At 38.9% G+C, this 15,787-nt stretch overlaps 1 protein-coding gene across 7 annotated transcripts in view; it reads right to left on the minus strand.

The window, feature by feature from the left end:
- The window catches only part of inpp4b (inositol polyphosphate-4-phosphatase type II B), a 451,889-nt gene that overhangs the window by 157,559 nt on the left and 278,543 nt on the right, over window positions 1–15,787 (minus strand). The window contains exon 1 of one of the 7 annotated variants that reach the window (XM_066718400.1): window positions 2,362–2,658. The exons of the other annotated variants lie outside the window; for them this stretch is intronic. Coding sequence (XP_066574497.1) covers window positions 2,362–2,418 — 57 coding nt within the window. The 5' untranslated portion in view covers window positions 2,419–2,658. Of the gene's footprint in view, window positions 1–2,361; window positions 2,659–15,787 lie in introns of those variants that run through there. 7 annotated transcript variants of the gene reach the window in all.

The following is a 15,787-nucleotide window of genomic DNA, read 5'->3' on the forward strand; positions in this document are numbered from 1 at the left end:
ATTGTGGCTACTTAAATTAACATGAGTACTATTCACATGGCAATCGGCTTAGGCGTGCATTTACACACACATACACAGGCACACACGCAGCCACATTAAAACGCCACCCAGCAGAAATGTACACAAACCATGCTGTGTTATCTGCCACTCCATCCCTTAAAAATGATCCTGATTCAGCTACATATGAAGTCCATCTTAAAAAAAAAGAGGTTCCTCCTAAAGCTTGCCTGTATACATTGATTTAGATCTGGATTGCTTCTGATGCATTCAGTTTGCTCAGAGGGTTACAGTGACCCATTAAACATAAAGGCTCAGCATCAGAAAACATATTGCTCACGAGAGGATGCTCTAAAGTAGACAGAAGCCCTTTTTAGTTAAGTAAGCAAGATACTTAAAAAGGAATGTACTCAAGCCTTCCAAATATGATATATACATGTGTACATAAATGTAAATATTTACATGTATGGTTTCATTTTAGTTGATACACGTTCTAAATTCGCACTACTCAATTCACAACAGAGAAACTTTCCAGCTGATTGAGGTCAAAATAAAAGCCCTAAATAAAAGTATTCCGCTACAACCTATGCTGTCAAAAGTGCTTTCAAATGGAAGCTTAAGGAACCTAACGGGACCACACAATAACTTACAGCACAATAATGCAGCCGTTACTTACCTATCATTTTTGGTGTCAGCAGAAAATTAAACGAGTGTCCTGATTGGACATTGTTTCAGGCTAACGGGCTCCCCTACCCCCTCCTTTGCGATCTGCTGTCATTCCAACCCCTTTGATCCCAAAATAACAGGTTGAGACAGAAGTAGACGATCATCCCAGCAGTTGCATAATTCCATGCTTACATCACTGTGACATTGGAGCATGACTGTAGACTAAGCACAGTCTGGGAGTCGGCTTTCCGTCAGTCACAAGAGCAATGCTCAATACTACACAATCCTGAACTGGGATTTCTTTCTTCCTTGCCCTTAATTGTTATATACATTCAGCAGTGCCTGAAAGTATTAAGCCAATTCAGTGTGCTTTTGAAGTATTCTAACGGTTCAGTATCTTGAGCCAGGAAAGGATTATATAATGCAAATCTTATGCAATAAATTGACACTTTTACTGAGCAATATAAAATAAAGTAAAATCTCACTATTGTCTGTATTGACAAAGCATTTGGAGAAAAGCTATTTCTGAATTTCAAATATTAGAAATAATCAGCTATGAAAAGAGCTCTTACCTTTACCCCCTGAGGTGTTCACAAGAAGCTTTAAAGATTAAATAATAATCTAGTGCAAATGCAGTGGACACAAAATTGGTTTCAATCATCATTAGAGCAGTTGTTTAGCACAATCACGGTGAGCAAAAGGCAAGTGGGTTTCTGGCAAACAGTGAGTCTAAAAAAGACTGCCATCACATTGATAAAGCAAAAGCAAAACCCAAACACTAGGACTGATGCAAAAGTAAATTAAAAAGGCTATCTGGTTTATGAAGAAGGATGTGAATTGTTTTAGGAAGGCTATCCTATCCTAGTAGGATCTTAAAAATTGAAATGCAAAGAAATACACAAACCAAACACAACAGCACATATCTGGTGATGGTAATTCAGAGAGTAGCCTTTCAGTTACATAAATATAGGTGGAGAAACCAGACATAATAACACTGTAATGTTCCCTTAATAACATCTTGGAAAGGAACTTCATGTCAATCCCAAATAGCTGATCCTTTTAAAATCTACTCAATTTTGTCTCTGGAAAAAAGTGAAACAGAAAAATACACAATCTTCTTTCCTGTCTTCTAAACCATAAGTATTGCAACATTTGTGGTACCTTTGCGATGTTCTGAAAAGCTGCCTGGCCATCTAATGACAAACATAGTTTCAATTAACTTTAATGGTTTAACAAAAAGACTCCATAGATCCTCACTGCCCTTTCTAAATAAAGCGTACAAAATGTGTGCGAAGAGTACACAGACCAAAAAAAAATTAAGAATACACGTGCTACCAATTACACCTTCCGAAATTATTTTCCACTAAATCCCGGGGGAGCTAATTAAAAATGACTAGTATTCATTTTGAGAAGAAAAAAAAAAGACTATAACATAAAATGCATTACTAAACAAAGCAAGTACAATTCTCAAAGATCCTGGGCGTTGTTAAAACCACACCTCAGCAACCACATCAAATTAGATTTTAGATATTAAAAATGCAGTAGTAATACTCACCTAGAAAACAGTTTAAAAGCATTAACAAAAAGTACTTTGTGTTGTAAAGTTTTATGATACTTGTATCAAATAAAACCCTCCCAAATAGTATACTAACATTCAACCACACCTCCTTTAGACTATAAAATCTACAGGTACTCTACCTGTGCTGTGGGGGAGCTCTTATTATGGAAACACCAGCAAGGACAGGCCATTTTCATCTTCTCCCTTTCTTCTCCAACGATACCAGAAGACAGACTAGGGGGATATCCATACACCCTACAGGACTCAAATGTGTCCAGTGTTTTTCCTCCACAGATTTAAAGTATGCTGAGAGAGAAGTGGGTTTTGCTTGAATGTCAGCAACGCTTCCTTCCAAATGTTACCAGCCCTGGGATTAGCTAGTTCAGGTGCACAGGAAAAGTCGTGCGCAGCAGGGCCACACTCCCACAGACTGCTAGTGCTTGTGTTTAGCTTGCAAAGTTTAATCACTAGCCAACTGCTTCCCGGTTGATAAGCTCAAGCCTCCACACAATCTCTATGCACTGAGAGAAACTGAGAAAATTACTGTAACGAGATCAACGTACTGCGTAAAAGCACTTCCTTTTTATTTTTTCTCCTTTTAACCAGATGTTCTGTGTTAATGCTTCTTAATGGCATGTACAATTGAACACATTGTTTAGAGAACTGGATATCACATGGAAAATACCACTAAAAGCAATGGTGTGTACAGGTCAAAGGTTACAAAAAGGCTTATCAGCTCTTATCAGCCACGCACTTTGTATTCACAAAGCCAGTAGCTACTTTACATTCTGTTTGCATGTTATACCATTAGAATAATAATACAAAAAATCACCTTGTAATTAGATTTTTGTTTCCCCTCACCCAGTCACCGTGTCAAAAGCACTTTTTTACTGACTTTGAAGAGTAAGACCACGTAAAGCAAACAGGTATAAAGCTGAGAGGGAATCATCACAGACGATGAAAACCCAGGCCAGGTAAGACAGGAAAAGTAGAAGAACCCATCCAATGCTGACTCACGACATCAGTACTCTTCTTAAAAAGAAACTTGAAAATGAAAAATGAAAAAAACATTCATCATGCTGTGTTAACTTCTCTATAATCTGACTACTGCAGAGCATGTTTACTGTAAAGCACACACTGGTATATTATATTTACATTTCTGCATTTGTTCCCCAATGAAACACATTTTGAAACAATACAACTGCTTACTCTTTACTACAAAAATGCTCAGACATGTCAAACAAATACAGGCATCTTTGCATTTGAAAAAGAGAAAAAAAATAGTTCTTGCAGTTCTTGGTCTTTACAGACATGTGGTGCTATTTCCACTTCTTCCCACAGTTTTTCTGTCCTAAGTGACTTGCAGTTTCCCTTCCATATCTTTACTGAAGTGCTTCATTTTGTTATTTTTCGTATTTCATTTATAGAATGTCTGCTCAAAGACAAAAATATCACATGTGAACGAGCTGCCCACCCTCCCTCTATCAGAAGAATCAATTTTTAGACTCAGAAGAGTAGGTGGGGGATTTCCAGAAACCGCTGTTACCTGTACTGCTATTGTCTTTACTCTTTGTAGTGCTGACATTCGGCTAAAATGTCACAAAGTATGGTTTGAAATATCTAAAAATGAGACATTAAAAAAAAAGAGCAACAAAAACACTTAGGCCTAATTATCTACAAATCTTTCTCACATACGTATGTGAAATCTAAAAGCCCTTTTAGTAGAACATGTTTTTCCTCTGTTTATACAAGGTTATGTGAAAACAATCTAGTTGGCTGATGAACATGTTTTTTTTTATATAAAATAAAAAGTTAAATAGATTTTTTTAACTGATACACTTTGTCAAACAAATCTTAAACAACATTTTGATTAGTATATATACTCTTTCATTGCACAGCCACTTTCCATCTTTTAAAATTACTTTAAAAAATGCGGTGAGAAAATTCAGTTCTGGAATAAGATACTTCAAAAATAACATGACTGAAAGTATGTATTTCCATACATCTGACATTAAAGCTCACCTGCTGTCAAAAGATTACATATCAAATGGAAACAAAATGTGATATTGTTATTTTCCAGTCTGTTGCTTTGATTCCACCTGCTTAGAGCACGGCACCCTTTATTGTCCCATTTCCTTGTTCTTCCCCAGATCATAGTATTCAAACAATAAGCCATTGAACTGGTAGACTTCAATGACTATTCAAATACCCTGCATTTGAGCAACACAAGCTGCCTTAACACACACATTTGCTCTTTAGCTGAACAATAAACTCATTCATTAGGACACTTCAGGAAGCACAAGCCTGATTGTTGGGTTTAAATTGATTCTTTTGCTCATGTATCAGGTTGAGCTCAACTTCCTTCAGAAATGTGTCTTGAAGCCGTAGTGAACATCTTCTGCTTTGACTTCTGCTAAGTCCTTTAGTTTCTTACTGCTCTTACTTTCTATTCTGTGCTGCGTGATCTGCGGTCACAGCATACAATTAGATTATTTGCCATGCCAACTAACTATTCCCGGCAAGGCAGTCTCTCCTTCAGGGCTGAAGCAGAGTAGATCAGGATGCAAGAGCTGCACTCTACAATGCTTCAGAGGCCTGTGCAATGCTAGATTTCTTAATTGCAGTCAGCTCGACAAAGTCTTTCAGGTAAGATCTTAAAACAATGGCTCCAAAGTCATAAAGCATTCTGACTGAACACCACATAGAGAACACCAGAATCTCTAATGCACTAGTGCCATTTTCCTTAGCAAGGTTATGAATTGGATCTCTGTGCCTCCTTTATTTTTCCGTTCATTCATATTAAACAAAATATTATCAGCACCACATATCTTAGACTCATTTTCTAAAATGAAAATGAAAGCAAAACAAATTAGCTATGCCTCCACTTCTCTCCACCCCCCACACCTCCTCTGCCACTTTCCACAACTATTTTCAGTCTTTCTCTCCCTCAGCTTTCCATTTTCCCCATTGACTCATTCTCTCAACAGCCTGCAATACCCCCCCACACACACATCTCACAACTTGAATTTCTCTGTCTTCTCACTTCCTAACCTGCTATAGTGACCGAACTTCAACCAACAACCCCTCCCCCACATCACTCACTCACTTTCCAGCTCCCCTCACACACTCCCACTCTCCTCCCTGGCTGCCTGCTATTTCACAATTTCTATTCCAGCCTCACTACCCTGTCTGACTTTGACCTCTGTTCCTTGCTCCCAGGATCATCAGCTTTTGACCTGTGCCTTGCATCCCATCCCATCCAGACTATTGTTCCTGCTCTGCTTCGTTTTCATTGCCTGTCTCCTGAGCACTTCCCTGCTCTCTGACTGCCTCCCTTCTGACTTCAAGAAGGTCAGTATCAACTCTATTCTCCAGTAGCCTCGTCTCCACAGAACTATTGCCCCTGGCAGTTCACTGCCAGCTCTCCACATTCATCACTGAACACTCTATTCAACCCTCTCCAGTGTGGCTTTCATCCCGTACACTGCACAAAAGCATGCTTTAACTCTCTAGTCTCGGATTGCCTTTTTCTCCTCTATTATAGTTCTTCGAAATCATTCAGCTACCTTTGACAAAGTCAACTAATAGATTCTGCTCTTCTCTCCTCTCTTTTTGTAACTTTGCAAATTGTATGCACTGGCCATGTCTGATTCATATCATATCTTTCTTCATCTCTTTCTTTCAGTACAAGATGTCTCTCACGACATTTTTCTCTACACCCAATCTTATCTCCTCTTCATTCATTGTTCCTCCTCCCCCTTCTCTGACCTCTGTCTCTGTCACTTTTTCCCTTGACTCCACCGGTTTGATAATCCCGTCTTACGTTCACTACATCTCTGGCTTGGCGTGCTTTTGCTATTTGTCACTGAACAACATCAAGAGAACCTGCTATTTCCCCCACTTTCTTTGTAGACTGGACTACTGCAAGTTTACTTCGTATTCTCCTGGCTTCTCATCTCTCATGTGGCTCTAATGCTTGCTGTGTGCTCCCCATTCCCGCTCACAGACAGATCAAGGGCATTTTCTTGTCCCTACCTTCTAGCACTGACCTATTCATACAATCTGCTTCTGCCTCACACCTGTTGACTGTTGTACTATACTACTATTGTACTTCACAACAAAAATATTTTTCATTGTATCTCTATTAAACTCCATTAATTGTTTTTGTCAGATAGACTGTGCTGATTGTACGCATGTATATTGTTGTCTGACACATCAGGTTTAAAAAAACATATATAAAACAAGTACCAAAAATGCAGACATACAAGCAAAGCCTATACTTTGGAAGAGTGTGTATTTTTCTGTCAGAAAGCATACAGTAACAGCAAAGAGAAAAGTAGACATATGTCTGCCCCCAAATTAACCCTATGTATCACCTTGAGCAAAAACAGGATGTGATGCTTTAAATCACCTGTTCTGATGATTGCAGTTCACACGACAATTCAAGGCTCCTGACTGCATTGTATTATTTGAACATAAGAACATAAGAAAGTTTACCAACGAGAGGAGGGCATTCGACCCATCGTGCTCGTTTGGTGTCCATTAATAACTAAGTGATCCAAGGATCCTATCCAGTCTATTTTTAAATGTTCCCAAATTTTCAGCTTTGTTCCAGATTGTGAGACTCTCTGTGTGAAGAAATGTCTCCTGTTTTCTGTTTTGAATGCCTTGAAACCCAATTTCCATTTGTGTCCCCGGGTCTGTGTGTCCCTGCTGATCTGGAAAAGCTCCTCTGGTTTGATGTGGTCGATGCCTTTCATGATTTTGAAGACTTGGATCAAGTCCCCACGTAGTCTCCTCTGTTCCAGGGTGAAAAGGTTCAGTTCCTCAGTCTCTCAGTAGGACATTCCCTTCAGACCTGGAATAAGTCTGATTGCTCTCCTCTGAACTGCCTCTAGAGCAGCGATATCTTTCTTGAAGTGTGGAGCCCAGAAAAGCACACAGTATCCAGATGAGCTCTAACTAGTGCATTGTACAGTCTGAACATTACTGCCCTTGTTTTAAATTCTACACTTTTGACAATATACCCTAACTTTCTTTTTGCCTTTTTCATTGCTTCCCCACATTGGTTGGATGGAGAAAGTGAGGAGTCCACATAGACTCCTAGGTCTTTCTCATGCGATACTTAATCTAGTTCTATTCCTCCCATAGTGTAATTATAGTGGACATTTTTGTTACCTGCATGCAATACCTTGCACTTGTCCACATTGAATTTCATCTGCCAGGTGTCGGCCCACAACTGAATATTATCCCTTTGAATAGCCTGTGCTGCCGAGATTGTATCTGCTGAGCCACCTATTTTAGTATCATCTGCAAAATTGACAAGTTTGCAAACTATCCCAGAGTCCAGATCATTAATATAGATTAGAAACAGCAAAGGCCCTAGTACTGACCCCTGTGGAACTCCACTAACAACCTCACTCCAGCAACTCCTCTAATTGACACCCTCTGTTTCCTATACATCAACCAGTTCATAATCCATCTACTTACATTACCCTGAATGCCTACAGATCCAATTTGAGGATCAGTCTTTGGTGTGGAACCTTATTAAAAGCTTTCTGAAAATCTAAGTATATCATATCATATGCTTTCACATGATCTACAGCTGCAGTTGCATGTTCAAAAAATTCTAATAAATTAGTAAGACATGATCTGCCTCGTCTAAACCCATGTTGACTATCTCCAAGAGTATGGTTTTCATTAAGATGCTCCTCTATTTTCGGTCTCATAATTTTTTCCAACATTTTACAGGTGATGCAGGTGAGACTGACTGGTCTGTAATTTCCTGGCTCAGTTTTGTCCCCTTTCTTGTGGATTGGTTTGACATTTGCTGTCTTCCAGTCAGTTGCCACATCCCCTGTTCTAACTGTCATTTGGAATATTTGAGTTAGTGGCCTATAAATAATTTCCCTAATTTCTTTAAGTACTGTTGGAAATATACCATCTGGCCCAGGTGATTTGTTTATTTTAATTCTGCTAGTCCCTTTAGTAGCATGTTATCTGTTTTTTCTTTTGTAAAAACCTCTGTGAAATACCCATTTAGAACATTTGCCACATCTTGTTCGTTTTCCAAGATACTTCAATTTTTGCCCTTTATCTGTTTCATTTCCTCCTTTACTGACCTCTTGCCATTTGAAAAAATCTCATTGCATTAGTTTTAGCTCCAAGAGCTATGTTTCTTTCTATTTCCCTCTTTGCTTTCCTGATCCCTTTCTTAAGATCTCTTTGCAGCTCAACATATTCTTTGTATTTTGTTTTGTCTCTGTCCTTTTTGTATGCGCTATACAACATTTTCTTTCTCTTGATATTTTTTCTATTAAACCATTTTGGCCAATGTTTTTTGGTCCTCAATTTGCTAAGTTTTGGTACAAAACCTCAAGTAGTATATTCTTAAAATATACCCATCCATTTTCAACTGACTCTGTATCCAATATGCTCCAGTCTACCTCTTCTAAGTGCCATTGTTTTATACTTGGTCCTTGTTTTTTGAAAGAATGCCTCAAAGCTAACCATATTGTGATCACAATTTGCCATTGGTTCTCTAACTAGTGTCCCTCTGACTCTATCTTGGTCATTTGAAAAGATCAAGTCAATGCATGCGCCCTGGTTGGTTCCCTGAAAAATTGAGTTAGAAAGCAGTCATTTACCATCTCAACCATTTCTGTTTCTGCTTCTGTGGTCCCAACTGGGCTTTCCCAGTCTATGTTTGGGAAATTGAAATAAGCTTTTTGCTTATTTCAATCTGCTGCTGCCATAAAAATGTAATATGCAAACCATTGTAAATGAACCAGTTCAGATATTTTGGCACTGTCATCGGATACATTGACAGTAGTATAATAGATAATAGTCTCACGAGAAGCTTTCAGTGAGGAATCTTGAAAAGAGAAAAAGTTGGCGAATTGTGCTAAAATTACCAAAGTAAGCAAAGTAATCTCAATGATCACACTTTTCTAGTGATCGTGATGGTTTGGCAATAGTCTCAGCTCAGCACTATCTCCATTGAATATGCTCCTTTCATGCTAAATTATTTTCCCCAAGTGTACAAAATACATGAATATTACAGCAACACCACAAAGTTAAAGCATTTGCAGAACTGGAAATTTTTGTGAGCCAATATGCTGATCAAACATAATTAATAAAAGGGGAGTTGGCTCAGTTCCTAATTATGTATTTATGCATTTTTACGTGTTGCTAATGATGAATAAGTAAGGTGTATGGTATTTTTTCAATTCAATGCTATGATAAAGGCAACTTTTAACAATAAAAACTCAGCAAATGATGGTGGATGTAAAATTCCATTCAGTGTTGCATGCTGGAATACTTTGTTGTGCTCACATAACTAAGGCCTGAATCAACCAAATTGGAGGGATGTATACACGACGAAGTATATACACTCAGCTAAAGCATTATTAGGAACACCATACTAATACTGTGTTTGACCCCCTTTCGCCTTCAGAACTGCCTTAATTCTACGTGGCATTGATTCAACAAGGTGCTGAAAGCATTCTTTACAAATGTTGGCCCATATTGATAGGATAGCATCTTGCAGTTGATGGAGATTTGTGGGATGCACATCCAGGGCACGAAGCTCCCGTTCCACCACATCCCAAAGATGCTCTATTGGGTTGAGATCTGGTGACTGTGGGGGCCAGTTTAGTACAGTGAACTCATTGTCATGTTCAAGAAACCAATTTGAAATGATTCGACCTTTGTGACATGGTGCATTATCCTGCTGGAAGTAGCCATCAGAGGATGGGTACATGGTGGTCATAAAGGCATGGACATGGTCAGAAACAATGCTCAGGTAGGCCGTGGCATTTAAACGATGCCCAGTTGGCACTAAGGGGCCTGAAGTGTGCCAAGAAAACATCCCCCACACCATTACACCACCACCACCAGCCTGCACAGTGGTAACAAGGCATGATGGATCCATGTTCTCATTCTGTTTACGCCAAATTCTGACTCTACCATCTGAATGTCTCAACAGAAATCGAGACTCATCAGACCAGGCAACATTTTTCCAGTCTTCAACTGTCCAATTTTGGTGAGCCTGTGCAAATTGTAGCCTCTTTTTCCTATTTGTAGTGGAGATGAGTGGTAACCGGTGGGGTCTTCTGCTGTTGTAGCCCATCCGCCTCAAGGTTGTACGTGTTGTGGCTTCACAAATGCTTTGCTGCAGACCTCGGTTGTAACGAGTGGTTATTTCAGTCAAAGTTGCTCTTCTATCAGCTTGAATCAGTCGGCCCATTCTCCTCTGACCTCTAGCATCAACAAGGCATTTTCGCCCACAGGACTGCCGCATACTGGATGTTTTTCCCTTTTCACACCATTCTTTGTAAACCCTAGAAATGGTTGTGCGTGAAAATCCCAGTAACTGAGCAGATTGTGAAATACTCAGACCGGCCCGTCTGGCACCAACAACCATGCCACGCTCAAAATTGCTTAAATCACCTTTCTTTCCCATTCAGACATTGAGTTTGGAGTTCAGGAGATTGTCTTGACCAGGACCACACCCCTAAATGCATTGAAGCAACTGCCATGTGATTGGTTGGTTAGAAAATTGCATTAATGAGAAATTGAACAGGTGTTCCTAATAATCCTTTAGGTGAGTGTATATGTATGTACACTCACCTAAAGGATTATTAGGAACACCTGTTCAATTTCTCATTAATGCAATTATCTAATCAACCAATCACATGGCAGTTGCTTCAATGCATTTAGGGGTGTGGTCCTGGTCAAGACAATCTCCTGAACTCCAAACTCAATGTCTGAATGGGAAAGAAAGGTGATTTAAGCAATTTTGAGCGTGGCATGGTTGTTGGTGCCAGACGGGCCGGTCTGAGTATTTCACAATCTGCTCAGTTACTGGGATTTTCACGCACAACCATTTCTAGGGTTTACAAAGAATGGTGTGAAAAGGGAAAAACATCCAGTATGCGGCAGTCCTGTGGACGAAAATGCCTTGTTGATGCTAGAGGTCAGAGGAGAATGGGCCGACTGATTCAAGCTGATAGAAGAGCAACTTTGACTGAAATAACCACTCGTTACAACCGAGGTATGCAGCAAAGCATTTGTGAAGCCACAACACGTACAACCTTAAGGCGGATGGGCTACAACAGCAGAAGACCCCACCGGGTACCACTCATCTCCACTACAAATAGGAAAAAGAGGCTACAATTTGCACAAGCTCACCAAAATTGGACAGTTGAAGACTGGAAAAATGTTGCCTGGTCTGATGAGTCTCAATTTCTGTTGAGACATTCAGATGGTAGAGTCAGAATTTGGCGTAAACAGAATGAGAACATGGATCCATCATGCCTTGTTACCACTGTGCAGGCTGGTGGTGGTGGTGTAATGGTGTGGGGGGTGTTTTCTTGGCACACTTTAGGCCCCTTAGTGCCAATTGGGCATCGTTTAAATGCCACGGCCTACCTGAGCATTGTTTCTGACCATGTCCATCCCTTTATGACCACCATGTACCCATCCTCTGATGGCTACTTCCAGCAGGATAATGCACCATGTCACAAAGGTCGAATCATTTCAAATTGGTTTCTTGAACATGACAATGAGTTCACTGTACTAAAATGGCCCCCACATTCACCAGATCTCAACCCAATAAAGCATCTTTGGGATGTGGTGGAACGGGAGCTTCGTGCCCTGGATGTGCATCCCACAAATCTCCATCAACTGCAAGAATCTATCCTATCAATATGGGCCAACATTTCTAAAGAATGCTTTCAGCACCTTGTTGAATCAATGCCACGTAGAATTAAGGCAGTTCTGATGGCGAAAGGGGGTCAAACACAGTATTAGTAAGGTGTTCCTAATAATCCTTTAGGTGAGTGTATATTGAAGGGTCAATATTGATTATGTCTGTTATTTTCTGTTCATGGGACTGATGGGTTCATATGGATTATATTTGTCTTCTACTGTCTGTCTGTTCTATTCAAGTGTGTATCTACAGAAGCATACATAACTTTTGTAATTTGCCATTTTTGCATTTTGCAACTTCTAACTCCTAAACTCAGCTATCACTCGTAAACTTTTCACACATTTATCATCCTGCACGTCATAGCAACTACAAAGGCTAACCAGGGTTTTCCAAAAAGAGGAAGAAACATTGGTAGAATTGGCATATGATAAGATAATGCTTTAGTGTAAAAGTTAACACATCTGGTGGAATGCTGTGTGGAGGATATATTTTAACCGTAACTTTATGATTGGTTGCTCTATATACTGCTGGCTCCAATGGAATATTAGGACAGCATTTATTGTTAAATGAACCATGTTGTATAAAAGAGAAAACAAATTACTTTGTGCAACTTGTACAGGAATAAATAAGTTATGAAAAGCTAAAATCACACACTTAACCACATACTCCATGCTAATGATGCAAATGTGGGACGTTTTCCTCCCTTTGAATGTGGGATTGTTTATTTGCACAAATAATCTCCACTGTGCATTAATCTCCTCTGTCGTTGGAAAGGAGAAAATAATAAACGTCTTCACAGTTTTTCTGACAGTGCTGGAAACAGCAACATTTCATGTTGTCTATAGAAACTATAATTACTATCAAGGAGTAAGACCTCTAACACTCTGCTGACTTAACAACAATAATGACTCAAGTTGCAACAGGGAAGACAAATCTCGAGCTTCTGTAGCTTTTCTGCTGGGTCTCTGCTATCCAGGAATTTATGATAGGACACACGCTGAAACGAGCACACATCTGCTTTTCCCATTATTTTGAGTTTTCAATTTTAAAGTATCAAAAAAGTAAAAAAAAATACATCTCACACATACACAAACTGAAACATGTAAAGATGCATAAAACCACAATTCTAGGAACCCCACTAGTTCCCCTTATAGTAAGAAACTCAGAGCACTTACTATACTGCCTTATTAAAATGAAAACCCAATAAAATCAATTGAGAGCTTAACTGAAATATAAGGGTGGACAGATTCCCTGGCCTTGGCATCTTTGAGCTGGAAGTCTGACAATACTAACTTGTAGTATCATCGAACCATTGCTAATTCAGGGCTCGATCCTTTCTGGGGAATTATTTGACTCTAATGACACTGTGAGTGGAGCTGGGTTGTAACCACAAAATCTCCATGCAGAGGAGTACACAGCAAAGTAGAGTATTGATGCCCTGCAAGTTATATAACACAAATAAAATAAAAATGAAGTGTAAAAGAGAATACAAGTTTAAAAGAGCAAATTAAGGACTGTTTAGTATTAAATTCATGTCTGGTTTTGACAGGAACCGATTTGGAACAAGGGGTGATTTTTTTCATTTAGCTAATACATGCACATGCAATTATTAATTGTAATGCTTGCATCATGACCTTCTTCTCCAGTCCGATACTAAACATTACAAACAAAGTTAAGAAAGGTTACAAACAAGTAAAGGGAAGTGACTGAGCATATATTTCATGCTGGGTCCCTCATAGCACAGGGATATAAGAACCTCATCAAGCTGATTCTTTCACAACCTTTGTGCTTCATCTGCACTCATAACTTGCTCCTTCTTGTCTTCGGGTTATTCCTTTAGCGTTGAGTCTCAAGTAGCGGTTTGGGTTGATTGTGCTTTTACACATTTGAGTACCAGATCTGAAGCAACATAGATAATCTGCCCTTTTTAGATTTTAGCTGTGATCTAGTTGTGCCATTTTCATTATTCATTTAAAAATAGAACACTCAGACGTTCTCATCGTTGTTTATTAAAGGAGTTAATAAAGGCTCATTTCAAAGCAAAATAAAAAAAAATCCCCTTTTGAAAAAGCTTCTTCACTTGGTAATTTGATTTACAGTGTTCTTTGCTTTACAGAAGCTATTTTCAGGTTGCTACTTGCAAGACTGTGGTCTGTTACCAGATTCACATTGTCTGCGAATGTGACCTTTAGTTTCCTTTCTCTGCTCTTTGTTTCCACGATAATTTATTGCCTGATGTGATATCAAGCCATTATATTCCAAACTGTTCACTGCTTAAACGGCCAAGCTTTTTGGTTTTTATTGAGCAGTTTCCATTGATACACTACATAATAATCTGACATACCATATTTATTCGTTGGCAAGAGACTTTATCCCCTGCAAAAATGTTAATATCTCTAAATCCAAAATGAGACATCATATGACAGCTCATTTTCTTGATTGCATGCACTTTTTAAGCTGTTGTGGTGGTTAGGTTTGTGAATGGTGTTCTGCTGTGTTCTGCCTGTATTTCAGTGTCAGATCTGTGCAGCTGGGGTTTTATTGGAAACACATTGGCATCCTTCTTATGATGACAGGTGAAAGGTGACATATATGCATGCATTGTTGTTGATTACCCACATTCAGTTAAAACTCCCATGCATATCAAAATGCATCATTTAGGGGAATCGATGAATACACCATGCCCCACACGTCTTTGAAGACCACTTCCTGTGTGGACGTTTTTTTTGTGTGTTTGTTTTGTCGGAAAGATAAAAGGGCTTCTTAGTGTCGCCTCATATTCAAGGCAAACCAGCAGAAGATTGGTATGTGTTATTTACACAGCACATTCTACTGTTTTCCTTTCTTCCTTTTTTAACTAAAACATTTTTATTCTCACAAGAGAAAATTGCACTTATATGTTGTTGTACAAGCTTTGAAAGATACCCAGCAAAAGCACTTCTGACCTGATAGATATTGATAGATATATCAAAAATCTCATTTCTCTATGTAGGTACCTGAAAATTGAGTTCAGCAGACAACATTTATCAGACCCACTGAAGCAGACAATGTGCAAGAGTTGGTATCTAAATAAATTATTTTCACATAGTATTCTGTGAAAGGTATGAGTGAGTAAAGTCATATTCACACAGATCTGGTATTAGTGCTACCATGGATGCTGCATTTCTTCTTTGTAATTTACTATTTAAATACAAAGATATTACAGATTCAGTGTCTGCAGTTTGATGAGAAATACCATTTACACTTAACGCAGATTTTCATGTGTTAAGACGTTTTTCTGCCATGATATTTTGGCAGTATAATAAATAATGATGAACACATTTGCAGATATCTGCAATTAAAGCAAATTAATTGTGTTGAGGTCTGAGAAAAACAAAAGCAAAAAATGTATAGTTGCTCCCACAAACTACTCCAGCTCTGTATATGCTATTGGTTATTGGCAGTTGTGATTTCCAATGTCAGATTGAAACCAGAAAATTATATAGCGAATGGATTTCACGGCTGACTGGTACCGGGCGCGATCGGCATTCTGACACATTACAGGTAACCTATACAGTGAGGGAAAAAAGTATTTGATCCCCTGCTGATTTTGTACGTTTGCCCACTGACAAAGAAATGATCAGTCTATCATTTTAATGGTAGGTGTATTTTAACAGTGAGAGACAGAATAACAACAACAAAATCCAGAAAAACGCATTTCAAAAAAGTTATGAATTGATTTGCATGTTAATGAGGGAAATAAGTATTTGACCCCTTCGACTTAGTACTTGGTGGCAAAACTCTTGTTGGCAATCACAGAGGTCAGACTTTTCTTGTAGTTGTCTACCAGGTTTGCACACATCTCAGGAGGGATT

The sequence above is a fragment of the Amia ocellicauda genome, chromosome 12 (assembly GCF_036373705.1).
Source record: "Amia ocellicauda isolate fAmiCal2 chromosome 12, fAmiCal2.hap1, whole genome shotgun sequence".
NCBI lineage: Eukaryota > Metazoa > Chordata > Actinopteri > Amiiformes > Amiidae > Amia > Amia ocellicauda.